The sequence below is a fragment of the Chiloscyllium plagiosum genome, chromosome 30, assembly GCF_004010195.1.
Source record: "Chiloscyllium plagiosum isolate BGI_BamShark_2017 chromosome 30, ASM401019v2, whole genome shotgun sequence".
NCBI classification, from domain to species: Eukaryota; Metazoa; Chordata; class Chondrichthyes; order Orectolobiformes; family Hemiscylliidae; genus Chiloscyllium; species Chiloscyllium plagiosum.
In genome coordinates this window covers 42,586,357-42,603,556 of record NC_057739.1, presented here as the reverse complement: position 1 = coordinate 42,603,556, position 17,200 = coordinate 42,586,357, and the positions used below count along the sequence as shown (strand labels likewise).

Below are 17,200 nucleotides of genomic sequence, written 5' to 3'. Positions count from 1 at the left end.
TCTTTGCCCTGGATGTAGAGGAGACAGTGTTTATTCCCAGCTTCCAAACCGCACATTACCAAGTTGTGTGTGCAAATCAAAACTCCCCCTATTTTATCTCCACGACTAAAATTGTTTCCACATTGGGTTAAGTGAGATTAATTGTGAAAGTTGCAAAGGTCCAGTGAAATGCTGTAACCAACATTTTTAGGAGTGATTAAATCATTTTAACACTTTTAGAGTCAATTTTCAAATGTACACAGGTTCTGCACATCCATTCAATCATTCAGAATGGTAAGCAGAGTCCCCAACAGCAGTACATGTCCATTCTAACCTTCCTGAGGCACACATTTTTACACTGGCTTTGTGTGGAGCCATATAGGGTTCTGAAGGGGCTTGACAGTGTACATGCTGACAGGATGTTTAATTTGGTTTTTTGATTTGATTTATTGTTGCCACGTGTACCTAAGTACAGTGAAAAGTTTTGTGTGCAGTACAGGCAGATCATAGCATACGAGGATATACACACCATAAGGTGAACAGAGCAACACATACAAAGGTACGGCTGCGCAGGAGGTGTACAAAAGCAATATCAACATAAGATTTGAAATGTCAGAGATTCATTCAGCAGTCTAATAACAGCAGGGAAGAAGCTGTTCTGTAACCTGTTGGTACAAGTGTTTAAGCTTTTGTATCTTCTGCCTGACAGAAGACGGTGTAAGAGAGTATAACTGGGCTGGGAGGGCTCGATGATGACACTGGTTGCTTTCCCAAAGCAATGAGAAGTGTAGACGGAGTCAATGGATGGGAGGGTGGTTTGCGTGATGGCCTCGGCTGTGTTCACAACTCTCTGCAATTTCTTATGGTCCTGAGCAGGGAATTGCCATACCAAGCTGTGATGCATCCGGATAGAATGCTTTCTATGGTGCATCTGTAAGTGTTGGTGAGGGCCCTTGTGGACATGCTGAATGTTTCCTTCCATGGGAAAGTCAGAATAAAGGGGTCAATTTCAGACTGAGATGAGGAGGAATTTCTTCTTTCAGAGCTTTGGAACTCCTTGCCACAGACAGCTGTGCGGCAGAGTCCTTGTGTATAAGGCTGAGGTAGATAGATTCTTAATCAGTGGGGAATCGAGGGTTACAGCGCATGGGCAGGATAGTGGATTTGAGGAATTTTGGATCAGCCACGCTCCTATTAAATGATGGACCAGGCTCAAGGGGCTGAATGGCCTCCCCCTGTGCTTATTTCTTATAGTTTACCAAAGTAATACTTGTAATCAATTTAAAATCCAATTTCCAACAATTTTATTGAAATAGTACAATGGATTGTTTGCAGGACCTTGAATTGTTCATTAAGCAACACTGTGTTGCTCACCTGCAGACCTATATATTACCCCTTAAATATTTCCTTGCTCCTTGAAATAACTGCACAGAGGCTGGTATCCCATTACCAGGGCGCCCTTTATTTACTTGTGCACAGTACACTAGCTGGCTAGCTCAGTGTCAGTCCCTGAACTGAGGAGATTTAGAATGCCTTGTTTATTTTTTTTACCTCCTGCTTATTTTTTTTGTGAACTCACCTCTTTTTTTCCTGTTTTTTATTATTATTTTTTTAAACCCCCCACACTCCCACCTAACTGCGGTAGTGCTTATTTTTCCCCAGCACCCATGTTGTGTGTGTGCAGGTGTGAGACACAGTGAGAGACACAAGGTGTACGAATCTTTATTCGATTTCCACCACCAGGAAGATAGGAAAACACCCGAGTGGCCAGTGACAAGCACTGCCCTTCACATCAAAGGGCAGTGCTGTCTGATCAAAACAGTGAAGGGGAGGGTAGGGACTAAATCAAAATAGAGTTGGAGGGAGAAATGATGCACTCCACTCCCTGCGGCGCCCACCTCTCCCTGAACAACTCCAGGGTGTTGGTGGACACCGCGTGCTCCTTCTCCAAGGACACCCGGGCTCTAACGTAACCGCGGAAGAGGGGCAATGCCTTGTTTATATCTTTCAGCCAGTACTCCCTGATTGGCCCAGGTTAACAACTCGAATCAAGGATCTCATAGTCACCAGGTTCCAATCACTACACTCCTTAAGGACACTGCTTTGGTCCTGCAGCCTGGGGAATCACTCAATGTAGTTCGAATCATGCTGAACAGAGCAGGCTCTTTGGTCCATCAAGTCTGTACTGCCAAAGCCATACTAGCCCCACATTCAGGTAACAGGCCCAAAGCCTCGACTGTTCACAATATTCCCATAGCTGGGGGCAGGGGGGTGGCATTATTGAGGTGGAACATGCTCACTCAGATATTTAAGCAACCACTGACCTGAATCAGTCACTCCCTAGATGCGTGTCCCTGCAATAACTGATTGCTTACCATTAATCCTGGAGGTCCCTTTGGACCCTGGATCCCAGTAAATCCAACATCTCCTGGGTGACCCTGAGCAAAAAGAAGAAGATTTCAGCTGGTGGGTCTTTCTGTTCTGGATTCTAATTGGATCCATTGCAATAGAAAACATGATCATGTGACCACAAATGGCAGGGTACACAGACACACACTGGGGTAAATAATTCATGGCCTTCAGATTGTAAAGGCTTCTACAATCGCCAGAGCAAGACTTATGGCCACTGATAGATGAAAGAGACAAACAAAATACTACAGATGCTGGAATCCAAAGTAGACAGGCAGGAGGAACACAGCAAGCCAGGCAGCATCAGGAGGTGATATACCCGAAACGTTGACTTCCCCACCTCCTGACACTGCCTGGCTTGCTGTGTTCCTCCAGCCTCCTGCTTACCTACTGATAGATGAAAGACTGTGAGTGGCAAACATACGATTATCAATTACTCTTTGTTCGGAGAGAGACCACACAGAGCACTAGAGGGGCAACCACAATCAATCCAGAACATTCCTGTCCGCAGAAGGATTTCTGGAGTTGCGGCCTGTTCGGATGTGGGCATTAAGTTATAGAATTATAACGATAACCTGCATTGATGTAGCACCTGTAAAATAGTCAAACATCGCCCATCCATCATTCGTGAACAGAATTTGAGAATTAGTTCATCCAAGGAGATATTCGGACAGGTAATAAAGTCACAGAGCATGGAAACAGACCCTTAAGTCCGACTTGTCCACGCTGACAATTTTTTTCCAAACTAAACTAGTCCCACTTATCTGCATTTGGTCCATGTTCCTTTAAACCCTTCCTGTTCACATACTTCAGACAGTCACTGAGTTGTACAGCACGGAAACAGACCTATCGGTCCAACTCATCCATGCTGACCAGATATCCCAACCCAATCTAGTCCCATTCGCCAGCACTTGGCCCATATCCCTCTAAATGTTTCCTATTCATATACCCATCCGGATGCCTTTTAAATGCTGTAATTTTATCAGCCTCCACCCCTTCCGCTTGCAGCTCATTCCATATACGCACCATCCTCTGTGTGAAAAAGTTGCCCCTTAGGTCCCTTTTAAATCTTTCCCCTTTCACTTTAAACTTCTGTCTTTTAGTTTTGAACTCGCTTACTCTAGGGAAAAGATCGTTGCTATTCACCTGATCTGTGCTCCTCATGATTTTATCAACCTCTATTAGGTCACCACTCAACCTTCTACACTCCAGAGAAAAAAGGCCCAGCCTGTGCAGTCTCTCCTCACTATTCAAGCTCTTCATTTCCAGCCACATCCTGGTAAATATTTTCTGCATTTTTTCCAATTTAATAACATCCTTCCGATAGCAGGGTGACCAGAACTGTCTAAACGTTTGGTTGGAACCTAGCACAGAAAGTGGTTGCGGCCAATACATGACTATTTTCAATAAGGAGTTGGATCTATTTCTTAGGGTTAAAGGGATCAAAGGGTACGGGGAGAAAGCAGGAATTAGGGACTGAGACGGATGATCATCCAGGACCATATTGAATGGCCCATTCTTATCTTTGTTTTTATGATGTGGAGGTTTTTAACAATGTTTTGAAGGAGCTAAGTGAGGCAGTGGGCATAAGACTTTGAACTTTTCACATTACAGCTATTTGCACAGACAAAATCCACAAGCATTGATCTGACTGGCTTGGGAGGAATCCTACCAACTATCCCTATCCCCCGGAAATCCCTGGAAAGGGAGGCACAGCCCTGTGATGTTGCCGAAGAGGTATCCCTGAGGCGGGTTTGTGCCAAGTCTACCCAGGCTGCAGGGGGTTGGGGGAGTGGGATAGCTCATTGGAAAGGTGAATCAGCCCCTTGAGACCCGTTGGAATGTTCCAGAAAGACAGAGATGAGTGAGTCAGAGTTGGACATGGAATTGAGCTGATCTCTTTGGGAGCTAGGATAAAGACATAATACACGGATGCTGGAAATCTGAAAGATGCAGAGGAACTGCAGGAGAAACTCTGCCAGCACCACCCATTGATTAGCATTTTGAGTCCAATATGACTTCTTCAAGTAGAGTCACACTGGACTCTAAACATTAGAGTCTTTCTCTCCTCAGATGCTGCCAAACCTATCGGACTTCTCCAGCATTTCTGTGCTTGTTTCAGATTTCTAGCGTTCTGGTTAAGCAGAATTTTGCTTATATGCAGACTTCTAATTTTTTTTTCAATTCTCTCACGGACTGTGGACGTCCCTGGCTAGGCAGCATTTATTGTCCAGTTAAGAGTCAACCACATTGCTGGGGAGTTACATGAAGGCCAGACCAGATAAGGATGGTAGTTTCCTTCCCTAAAGGACATTTGTGAATCAGATGGGTTTTCCCCAACAATGGATTCATGGTCATCATTAGATTCTTAATTCCAGATTTTTATTGAATTCAAATTCCACCATCTGCCATGGTGGGATTCAAACTTTTGCCCCAGAACATTAGCTGGGTCTCTGGATTAACAATCCAGTGATAATACCACTAGTTAAGGATGGTGGACAAAACAACCAGCGGTGAGGAGGAGAGACGTTTTTTTTATTCAACAAGGTTTGTAGTACCGGATCTGACAGTCTGGAGGAAGCAGTCTTCAATAGGGTAATGGATCAGTATCTTAGGAAGACAAAGGGATTGCAGGAATAGAATGGAGGGAAAGAGAGCAGGGTGTGGCAGTTGGACTTTGAGAAGATTTGATGGACTGAATGGTTTCCTTCCATGTTGATACTACCCCATAAGCCTGACTTTGCTCTTTAGAGTGTATCCAAAACATTTTCTGCTCTTGTCTCCACATTCCCAGCTCCCATGTGACATGTTTCTTCCTGCCTGGGCTGTGAGATGTCAACAGCACCACAACAAAACTGCTAATAGACTGGTCCTCCATGTTACAGACTCCCCCTCTCCTTTCTCACACACAGAGCGTGGTGCATGTGCAGAACAAGCTGCCAGTGGGAGAGGCAGGTACAATTACAATTTTAAAGGACATTTGGACAGGTACATGGACAGGAAAGGTTTAGACAGTTCTGAGCCAAAGGTCCTGCTTCTGTGTTGTATGACTCTATGACACTCAAGTCCCAGACTTTGCAAGAAAGATTACGTAAATGCTAAAGGGATTTATTCTTTTGATATGTGGAGTATTGTAAGAAATAGTTTTCTGGAACAGAACCTACATTAATTACTTCCTTCAAAGGAAAGGAATTACTTCAGTAAACTCTGAGTTCAATTAGTTTTATGGAGTGTGAATGCAGTCATCTGTATATATGCAATTGTCTCTTAGTGCTGGGGGCAATGTCAACTGTTCCCATTGGGTAAAGCCTGATGATTGCAATAGAGGGGAAATCACTCTGTGCTGACCAAGAGTGACACACATGTTATTTAAATATTTGCTTGTGCTTGAATACACAAATAGCAAAACATTTCAAAACTGTCCTGCGTGTACATAATGAGGCTGTTTACAGAAAACGAGACAATATTGATTACAGCCTGGAGTAGTTTAAAACAGATTTAATCTGCTAACACAGGTCTCAGCAAATGCTCATGCACCAGCGTGTATAAGAATAATTATTCGGAATTACTGGACATCTGCACGTGCATGTAATGTTTGCCTGGATAGGAGTGAGGGTTCACTGAGTGTATTCCAGTCTCCGGTGGCACCATTGCAGAAGAAACCCCTTCATCAACAAATTGATGGTGACATGTCAAATTGAATCTGCACTCTTAACATTTCAGAAAAAATACACATTCAAATCAAAAACACTTGTCAACAAATTTGTCAACAATTAAATACAAATGATTTCAAGTAAACAATCAGTGACTCCTACAAGTTACTAATCAACTCATGGTGACATCCTGGAAACGATCATTCCGATGGGTGTGTGCATGGATAAAGATAAGAGTGTGGGTTCTGGAGATATATGCTTCAGGTTTGACTTGTGTATCCTCACTGATGTCTCTGCCTTTGGGGTGTGGTGAGGGAGCACTGGGTGGGATTGCAGGTTAGTTACCAAGATGGCTCCTTCTGTGGCCAACCAGCTCTGGAGTGGGACTTGGAGCCTAAGTTGTTCTGAGGTCACAGTGAGAGATACTGCCCGGCTGAGTGTTAATTCCTCCACGCGGGGCGAAAACGCTAAAGTGCACGAGAGTCTCTGAACTTTACAAAAATTGATCCAATCTTTCTGCAGAGTTCAAATCCACTTCATCCTAACCTTCCTTGTCAATGTGACATCTCCAGTGTGAAGCCCAAACCACTGTGTGTAACAGTGTGTGTGTCTGTGTGTGTTGTGTTGTGTTCTACGTGCAGATTGTACAAGGTTCACTGACCTCAAGCATGTTTCCTTGAAGTCAGTCATAACTAATTGTTGACAAGCCTGTTGGCCAGTGGTTTTGATTTGAACATTTATTTGTTTTGAAATATTAAGTAAGACAGTGCAGATTCAATTTGACATGTCACCATCAACTTGTTGATGAAGGGATTTCTTTTGTAATGGTTCCACCAGAGACTGGAATACACTCACTCCTGCCCATGTTGAATGTATATTTGCATGTTTGTATGTGTGTTGTGTTGTATGCTCATATATGTGTGTGTGCTTATATGTGTGTTGACGTTGTACATGAGTTGTATATGTACATGTGTGTTGTATGTGTATGCATGTGTATGTCTTGTTGCATGTTGTATGTGCATGTATGTTGTGTGTACATTTGTGTGAGGTGTATTTGTGTGTGCCTGTGTGTTGTGTTGTGTGTGTGTTGTATGTGTGTACAAGTTGTTCTGCTATAAAATGCATTTTGTTAACGTGATTGATGAATTGGGACACTGTTTCTAAAGCACAAACTTTTAAAACGTGTGTTGGTTGTAACACGATTACATCATCAACACTTTAAGCACTGTTTCTAAAGCACAATTTTTCTATAATGTGGGTTGCACAACAACGCAACCATTGTGTTATAGAAGACCTGACTGTATGTGTTGTACATGTGTGTGTGTATGTGTTTGCTGTCTGTGTCTATGTTGTAACATAATCCTCTTTCTCCCTGCCAGACGCTGCCAGACCTGCTGAGTTTCTCCAGCATTCTGTATTTGTTTCAGATTTCCAGCATCTGCTGTACTTTGCCTGGATTCAAATCCTGGAGAGTCTTGTTATTTGGAACTTATCACATTTTGAACTGATTAGAGTACCATGCGGTTAAAATGCAAGGCTTGGCTCACAGTCCCTTCAGCTCTCCAGTAACCTTTTGCTCAGGGTAATGATGTTCACCCTGACTTCCACTCCTTTCAGCAAATCATTCAAGCTTGGATGCAAAGGGAACTTAAACAGAACTTTGCGTGACCTCTGCAGGACTGGTCTTTCCAACTGTGCTGTCGCTATGTAAGGTGCAGGGAATTTTGAGAGAGAAATCAGTTGTATAAAAGAAGCTCTGTCTGCTCGAGGAATCAGTATCTTCAATCAGGGAACATAATTAGAAGCATATTCTAGCTGCCGGAGAGCTACTGGCTCTGAACAGCTGCAGCAGAGGAGCAAGTGAGATGAGAAAAAGGTCTCAAATATCGCTAACTAGAAAAATGTCTGACTGAGCTTCCAACTGTCACTGATTCCTGCGCTTATAAAACATCGCTGCATGCAGTTCGTAAAATGTGTGCATTTTTACGCACCGAATAAACTGCAGACCTCCTCATATCGAAAACACAGTGCTGTAGCTGTAGTTACTGATTTTTGCCCAAGGTTTTCTGACCTGTGAACTGGTGTTGGTGACAGAGCGAGAGCCTGTGGACTGCTTAGCAATGGGGAAAAGTGTGTGGCAGTGGCAAGGGGACAGGTATGGGGCTGGGGGGGGGGGGAAATGCTCTCACCCTGCAGCTCAGCAGGTTTTACTCCAGAGGGTTACCATGGCAACCAGCATTTCTTTGCTTTGGTTCCCTTGGCACATCCACCTGTGAAGCAGCAACACACAACAGCATGACATACGTGTGTCAGCCATGGCTCAGTCATGTAGCATGGCAAACGACCCTTCGGTCCAGCTCATCCATGCTGACCTGCTTTCCCAAACTGAATCAGGTCCCACCTGGACCATATCCCTCTGAACCTGTCCTATTCATGACAAAAACCACTGGGGACGTTGTAAACCAAAAACAGAAATTGCTGGAAAAGTTCAGCAGGTCTGACAGCATCTGCGGAGAGAAATCAGAGTTAACATTCCAGGTCATTAGATTAGATTACATTACAGTGTGGAAACAGCCGACCCGCCGAAGCGTAACCCACCCATACCCTTACATTTACCCCTTACCTAACACTACGGGCAATTTAGCATGGCCAATTCATCTGACCTGCACATCTTTGGACTGTGGGAGGAAACCAGAGCACCCGGAGGAAACCCACACAGACATAGGGAGAACGTGTAAACTCCACACAGTCAGTCGCCTGAGGCGGGAATTGAACCCGGGTCTCTGGCACTGTGAGGCAGCAGTGCTAACCACTATGCCACCGTGCCGCCCACATAAAGTCAAACAGCATGAAGACAGACCCTTTGGTCCAACCATTCCACGCCAACCATAATCCCTAACTAAACTAGTCCCACCTGCCTGCTCCTGACCCATATCCCTCCAAACCTTTCCTATTCATGTATCCATCCAAATGTGTTTAAACGTTGCAACTGCACCCACATCCACCACTTCCTCAGGAAGTTCATTCCACACATGAACCAACCTCTGTGCATAAATGCCCTTTTTAAATCTTTCTTCTCTCACCTTAAAAACATGTCCCTAGTTTTGAATTCCCCTATTCTTGCGCAAAGACCATTGCTATTTACCTTATCTATGGCCCCCTTTGATTTTATCAACCTCTATAAGGTCACCCTTCAACCTCCTACACTCCAGTGAAAAAAGTCCCAGTCTATTCAGCCTATTTTTCTAATTCAAACCCTCCATTCCTGACATTTTGTAAATCTTTTCTGAACCCTCTCCAATTTAATAATATCCTTCAGAAAGCAGGACGACCAGAACTGGACATAATATTCCACAGGAGGTCTTACTAATATCCTGTATAACCTCAACATGATGTCTCAAATCCTACATTCAAAAGGTCTGAGCAATGAAGGTAAGTGTGCTACTCGTCTTCTTAAACACCCTGTCTACCTGTGATGCAAAGTTCAAACAATTATGTACCTCTACCCCTAGATCACTCTGTTCTACAACATTACCTTTGTCCCTATTATTAATTGTATAAGTCCTGCCCTTGTTCGTTTTACCAAAATGCAAAACCTCACGTTTATCAAATTAAACTCCATCTGCCACTCCTCAGGCCATTGACCCAATTAATCAAAATCTCTTTGTAATCTTAGGTAACCTTCTTCCCTGTCCACTACACCACCAATTTTGGTGTCATCCACAAACTTACTAACCATGCTTCCTATATTTTTATCTAAATCCCTTCCTCAGAACACCTTCCTCCTATTAATGTACTCATCCAAATTTCTTTTGTATGCTGTAATTGTACCTGCATCCAACCCTTCCTCTGGCAGTTCATTCCACACATGAACCATGCTCAATGTAAAACAGTTGCCCCACATGTCCTTTTAAAATCTTTCTCCTCTCACCCTAAAGATGTGCCCCTTAGTTTTGAACTCTCCAGTTTAGGGAAAAGACCTTGGCTATTCACCTTATCTATACCCCTCATGATTTTACAAACCTCTATAAGGTCACCCCCACTTATCTCCCATGCTCCAGTGAAAAAGGTCCCAGCTTCTCCTAATCACTCAAACCCTCTAGTCTTGGCAACATCTTGGTAAATCGCTTCTGAGCCCTCTCAATTTGATAGCATACTTATGCTCCTCTCCCTTCAGCTACATGGGGGCTGGATATTACAGGGCAGTGGTTTTAGTGTGTTGGGGGGAGGGGGTGTGTTGGCCACTCGACCATCTCCCCGCCCACATCCCAAACTCATCCCCATAACTCGGAGGCTGGGCGGGTAGCGAGACTGGCAGGCTGCCTGCCACATATAGGCGAGCAAACACTTAGTTAGCCATCCCATAATAACCTCGGTATGGGGAGCAGTGTTTGAAAGTTTTTAAACAGTGGTGGGGGTGGTTACTATTACTGGGGCGGGGGAAGGTGTACCCCTTACCATTGGGGAGTTCTTGCTGTGGGATGTGTGCAGAAAGTGAGTCCAGAAAGGCAAATCTTCAGCGAGTCGGTGACTAGAATTTACCTTTTCCAATTGTAGAAGAATGGATTCACATTTTAAACAAGAATCTTTTCCTGTTTGCTGAACTGTTGATGTCACTGCCTAGGTCTGCGTTTGTTGTCTATCCTCAACTGAGTGGCTCACTCAGCCATTTCAAAGGGCAGGTAAAGGGTCACCTACAATCCTCTGGGTCTGGAGTCACATGGCCTGGAAAGGGGGCAGGTCTCCTTCCCTTAAAGGGCACTAGGGAACCAGGTGAGTTTTTATCACGATTGAATGATGGTCACCATGAGGCCAGCTTTAATCCCCCATTTTACTGAATTCAAATTCCACCATAAAGCAAGGTGGGACGTGAACCCATCTTCCCACAATATTAACCTGAGGGTCTGGATTATTAAAGTAAAAGCAGAACATTGTAATAAAGACAGGAAGTGCTGGAGAAACTCTGCAGGTCCAGCAGCATCTCTTCAGAAGAAGTCGCATCAGACTTTAAGTATTAAATCTGTGTGCATCTCCCTCCACAGATGATGCTAGCTGGGGCTGGGTTACTAGTTCATAACTAGCTAATAACTTTAAGAGAACAAAGTCAGAATTCACACCACACCAGGTTATAGTCCAACACGTTTATCTGAAATCACAAGCTTTCGGAGCGCTGCTCCTGTGTCTGAAAGCTTGTGATTTCAAATTAACCTGTTGGACTATAGCCTGGTGGCTTGTGAATTCTGATTTTGTACACCATAGTCCAACAGTGACACCTCCACATCACAACTTCAAGAGAAATATTGGACTGTATGCGGATTGAGTAGGTAAATGGGGTTGACGTTGTTGACTCCTGTGTAATGAAGCAGAGTGGATGTGCCAGGTTAAACAGTCTGCTCTCACATTGTTAACCAAGTGTTTTGATCATTTCTTACATTAACCAAGTGCTGACTGTGCTCATACTGACCTCTGTGAATGCATACTCAGATCCTCTACTGCAGCAGAAATAATGGATTTTCCACAAGACCATTGTTACATAAAATAAATTCCCCAGTGTACAGACCTCCCAGTCATTAATATAGCCAATTCTGCCAAAAAACAGATGTCGACCAGAACTTTTGTAACAGAAGGATCAGTGAGAATTAAAAATTAAGCCTTCCGCTTTCCCAAGGTTATATTTGTCCATGTGTTGGGTTTTAAATCCCTGTAACACAGACTTAGTTACTGTCTCAAAGAAGATCACAATGCCTCTTACCTGCTGTTAATGTTGTTAACCAATCTCAAACTAATGTAACCTGTTATGTAATAAACTACTTCTTGTTATTCAGATACATGCGTCTCCTGCCAAAGATGTGTTTGTGGTCCACTTTTCACTGTGTAATACCAGTGGCCCCATCAGCTACTATTAAAATAGTGGTACCTAAGACAATCCATCTGCCCAAGGATGATCCAGTTATAACCAGGTACAGGACTGTGGATTGCTCCTTAAAGATGACATCAGCTGTACAAAGAACTCATAGCCAAAGAGAAGGGAGAATGAAAAAACCTGTGCAAAGGTCCAACTGCCTTATAATCCACTGCAAACATACATCTTCAAAAACATACTTTATAAATTTACAAGCTATTGCGAAAATACTTATAGAGTCCTACAACACAGAAACAGACATTTGGTTCAACCAATCCATTCTGACCATAATCCCAAACTAAACTAGTCCCACCTGTTTGTGCTTGGCTCATATCCCTCCAAACCTATTCATGAACTTACCAAATGTCTTTTAAACATTGTACCTGCATCCACCACTTCCTCTGGAAGTTCATTCCACACTCCGAACCCACTCCCTGTGTAAAAAGATTTTGCCCCTCATGTCCTTTTTAAATCTTTCTCCTCTCACCTTAAAAAATGTCCCAGAGTCTTGAAATCCTTCACACTAGGGAAAAGACACCTGCCATTCACCTTATCTATAGCCCTCAGGATTTTATAAACTGCTATAAGATCACCTGTCAGCTTCCTACTTCGAAGCGAGAGGGAGCCGCAGATATTGGTAAAGTACAGAGATTTCACTCTCTCGGGTAAGATACACTGGGCTGCAGTGGAATGGGTCACAATGAATGGCAGGATGGGCTCAACGGGGTGTCCTATTAAATTACAGAGAACGGGAGATGGCTCTTGCTGACTGTACCTTTGGTCCAAACACTCCCATCAGTCCAGGGAAGCCAGATTCTCCAGGGTCCCCCTAAACTCAAAACCAAAAAGAGAGAGAACTTTGGTTAGCGACGCAGAGAGTCATCACATTAGTCACAGTCATCAGTCACTGGGGAGGGTGTGTGATTGGATGATGGGCAAAGTGGCAAGATCATCAAATTGCAATAAAATACAAGTTAGGAGCAGATGTCAGAAGCTCCAGCCCATTCCACCATTTGATAAGATCGTGGTTGGTCTGAAAGTGGCATAAACTCACTTACCTGCACACTCTCAAGGACCCCCTCCCCATCAATCACAAATCTGTCTGACTCAGCCTTAAAAACACTCAATGACCCTGACTTACATCGTTTTCTGTGAACAGAATTCCACAGGACCCTCCTAAAAACAAAATCACCCAATCTGCATCTTAAATGAGGACCTACTGGCCATAAAGAAAACTGAGAAACTGGTATAAATCCCTTTCAAAATTGAAGTCATGATCTGAGTCCGACACTGAATGAACCTTATCATTCTCTGCTAACTTTGGTCACTGTTGGACAACCCACAGTCGGTGATCTCCAGGGTAGAGATAATTGGGGGCTCATGTGGAGCTGGGATTCCTGCAGTGTGTAAACCCCCCACCTGACTCTTCAAAGCCTGTCCACCATCTACAAGGCACAAGTCAGGAGTGTTATGGAATGGTCCCCACCTGCCTGGATGGGTGAAGCTCCAACAATACTCGAGAAACTCAACACCATCCAGGACAAAGCAGCCTGCTTGTGGCACCTCCACTACTTTACCATTCAGTCCCTGCAGCTCCAGCAACTGTGTGTACCATCGATAAGATGCACTGCAGTAACCCCTCCAGGCTCTTTCAACTGCACTTGCTAAACCTGCAAACGTGTTGAAGGGAACGAGGACTGGTTTCTAAATAGGAACATCAGCCCCTGCAAGTTCCTCTCTGAGACATTTATCATCTCGATTTGGGACTATGTTGCTATTCCTTCAGTACCACTGGGTCACAGCCCTAGAATTCTCTCCCTAAGAGCATTGTGGGTCAACCCACAGCAGGTGGACTGCAACGGTTCAAGAAGGCAGCTCACCCCCACCTTCTCAAGGGGCAACTAGGGACGGGCAATAAATGCTTCTGTGATGAAACGCTTCATAAATCCGATGAAGAATGAGCAGCTGGACTGCAGTGGTTCAAGAAGGCAGTTCATTACGACTTTCTGAAGGGCAACTAGGGGCAGGCAATAAAAAGTGCTGGCCCAGCCAAGAATGCCACTTCCCTGACTGAATTAAAACAAAACATTTACATAGACCAGGTACACTAGAGGCCCTGCTCCTCAGCTACACACGCAATGAAACTGGATATCTCTTGCCTGGGGAGAGCTATTTGGGGGCAAGAGTTTGGCTCTGTGCTGCCTCCTGCTGGTGAAAAGTGCAGGGTCATCTAAGGTCTTCCTGCCTGTGTCCCTTACACTCTCATGTTAGTCTGTGTTGCAATTCATGATCAGGAGGCCAGTGTGAAATTCTGCGATCGTTTTTACTACAATGTAAGGTCGCATTCGGTTAGCCAAAGCAACTGAAGTCAGTTTGAGTGAAATGTGTTACTCACCGGTTGACCTTTGGAACCTGGATCGCCTCTCTTTCCAGGCAGGCCCATTCCTCCTTCTATCCCTTTGATCCCAGGAGGTCCGGCCTGGCCCTGCAAGCCTCTCTCTCCCTGTGGCAAACACAATGGATAAAGAAGCTCAGATTTACAGAAGGGTTGACCACAAAGAACCATTCTCATACGTCTGCTGTCCTGGTCCTTCTGGATGGAATGGTTGTGGATTTGGAGGGTGCTGTATCAGGATCTTTGGTGAGTTTCTGCAGTGCACTTGGAGTATTGTGTATGGTTTTGGTCACCCTTTTATAGGAAAGACATAGTCAAACTGGAAAGAATGCGAAGAAGATTTACGAGGATATTGAGTTATAGTGAGAGGTTGGCCAGGATAGGAGTTTATTCCTTGGAACGTAGTAGAATGATGGGTGACCTTAATAAGCTGGATAAAATCATGAGGGGCATCGATAGAATGAAGGCAGATAGTCTTTTTCCCAGGGATGGAGAATTGAGAACTCGAGGGGATGGGTTTTAAGGTAGGAGGGGAAACATTTAAGAAGGATTTGAGAGGCAACTCCTTCACACAGAGAGTAGTGTGTATATGGAATAGGCTGCCGGAGAAAGTGGCTGAGGCAAGTACAATAGCAACATTTAGATCAGAGTGGTGCTGGAAAAGCACAGCAAGTCAGGCAGCATCCGAGGAGCAGGAAAATCGACGTTTCGGGCAAAAGCCCTTCATCAGGAATACAATAGTAATGTTTATAAACCATTTGGATAGGTACATGGATGGTCAGGGTTTAGAGGGATATGGACCAAATGTGGGCAATTGGGGATAACTGTGTGGGCACCATGGTCAGCATGGACCACTTTGGGCTGCAAGGCCTGTTTCCATGCTGTATTACTCCATGACTTGATCTTGTAGCTGGTGCATATGCTGCAACTGAGTATTGGTGGTGGAGGGAGTGTTTGATTGTGAATGTGATGCAGGTCAAGAAGGCTGTTTTGTCCTGGATGGTGTCGAACTTCATGAGTGTTGTTGGAGCTGCATCCAATATTTCAATGGGTGAAATAGTTACAGCTCAGTCTCAAGTCAGTGGGAATCTCCGGGATGTTGGTAGTTGGGGATTCAGTGAAAGTAATGACATTGAATATCAAGGTGGCGGCATTTTGATTGTCTTTAACAGGCCATTTGCATGAATGATGCTAGGTACTTACCTGGCCATTTCACTCGTAAGGACAGATGTGGGCGCAGTTACAACGTTTCCAAGACACTTAGATAAGTACATGATTCGGACAGGTTTGGAGGGATATGGACCAGGAGCAGGCAGGTAGGATTAGGGATTAGGGTCGGCATGGACTGTTGAGTCGAAGGGTCTATCTCTCCGCTGTATGACTCTGAGTATATCCGTACCTGTTACAGTATCAAAGTAACTGTTTGAATCAAACAGGAAGTGACAGAGTTCAGTGATATCTAAAATGAAGAAGACTGGTAAATATAATGATGCAATAATAGGCCACTTTTAGACCCAATAGAAAAAAATCAAAAAGTTTCCACGAATATGTCATAAACAGTGCTCTATCATTTAAGTGGAGCCAATCCTTTGCAAGGATGGATACTGAGGCTCAACAGAAATTTTCACAATAGGAGATGGATTGAATCGTGACAGGAAAAAAGAATGTGCTGGAAAAACTCAGTATGTCTGGTAGCCTCTTTGAGAGAGAGAGAGAGAGTGTGTTAATGTTTTAGATTGATGACTCATTAGAACTCAAATGTATCATGAGAAGGTTTGGAGGGATATGGGCCAGGAGCAGGCAGGTGGGACTAGTTTAATTTGGGATTATGGTTGGCATAGACTGGTTGGGCCAAAGGGTCTGTTTCCATGCTGTAGGACTCTGTGACCCTACGTGGAACAATGGTGGATAAATGAAGTGAGGTAGTTGGGGATTTAGTGAATCAAAACCATCAACCTGAACTCTAACTCTACAGCCCACCACCAGAGTCTCATATATACAAACATTCCAGTTAGGAACATTCCTAGCTTCAATAAGCTTTCACTGCTTTGCTTGGTGAGAATCTATCCATATCTTCCCTAAAAGTAAAGACTCTGCTTTCTCCACCTTCTGAGGAAGATCATTGCAAAGACTTGCTATCCTCCTATGAGAAAAAAATTCTCATCTTTATCTTAGGTGAGAATTTTCAAACAGTGATTCTAATTCTGGATTCTCCATCACCAGGAAACATCTTTTACCCATCCAGGGTCTTATACATCTTATATTTCAATTTGATTTGATTTATTGTTACCACATGTACCTTGGTACAGTGAAAAGTTTTGTTTTGCCTGCAGTAGAAGCAGATCATACCATACAACATGCATTATAGTAACAGAACAGAGCGAGGAATACAATGTTATGGCTGCAGAGAAACTGCACGGAGAGCAAGGTCAACATTAAATTAAAAATTTGAATGTTCTATCAATAAGTCGGATCACAGTAAGGAAGAAACTTGGCATGTGTTTAAGCTTTTGTATCTTCTGCCTGATGGAAGAGGTTGGAAGAGATTATATCTGGGGTGGGAGGGGTTTTTGATAAAGTATCAAACTGTCAGGGTCTTGTATATCCTACACCTTTCGAGTGTAGGAGACTGAGGGGGAATCTTATAGAGGTGTATAAGATCACAAGAGGCATGGATAGGTGAATTCACTCAGTCTTTTTCCCAGGATTAGAGAGCAATAATTTAAGGTTAGAGGGGAAAGGATAAAAGGGAACCTGAGGGGCAACTTCTTTTATACAGACGGTGGTATGTATATAGGATGAGTTGCCAATGGAAGTGGTTGAGGCGGGTACAAATATATGGATAGAAAGGCATTAGAAGGA

At 43.8% G+C, this 17,200-nt stretch overlaps 1 protein-coding gene across 1 annotated transcript in view; it reads right to left on the bottom strand.

Moving 5' to 3' along the window:
* Positions 1-2,312: 2,312 nt before the first annotated feature.
* Positions 2,313-17,200, bottom strand: part of col27a1b (collagen, type XXVII, alpha 1b) — a 551,847-nt gene continuing 536,959 nt past the window's right edge. Inside the window, exons 49-51 of the mRNA XM_043719710.1 lie at positions 14,339-14,446; positions 12,719-12,772; positions 2,313-2,417 (exon numbers count right to left, since the gene is read on the bottom strand). Coding sequence (XP_043575645.1) covers positions 2,313-2,417; positions 12,719-12,772; positions 14,339-14,446 — 267 coding nt within the window. The remainder of the gene's footprint in view (positions 2,418-12,718; positions 12,773-14,338; positions 14,447-17,200) is intronic.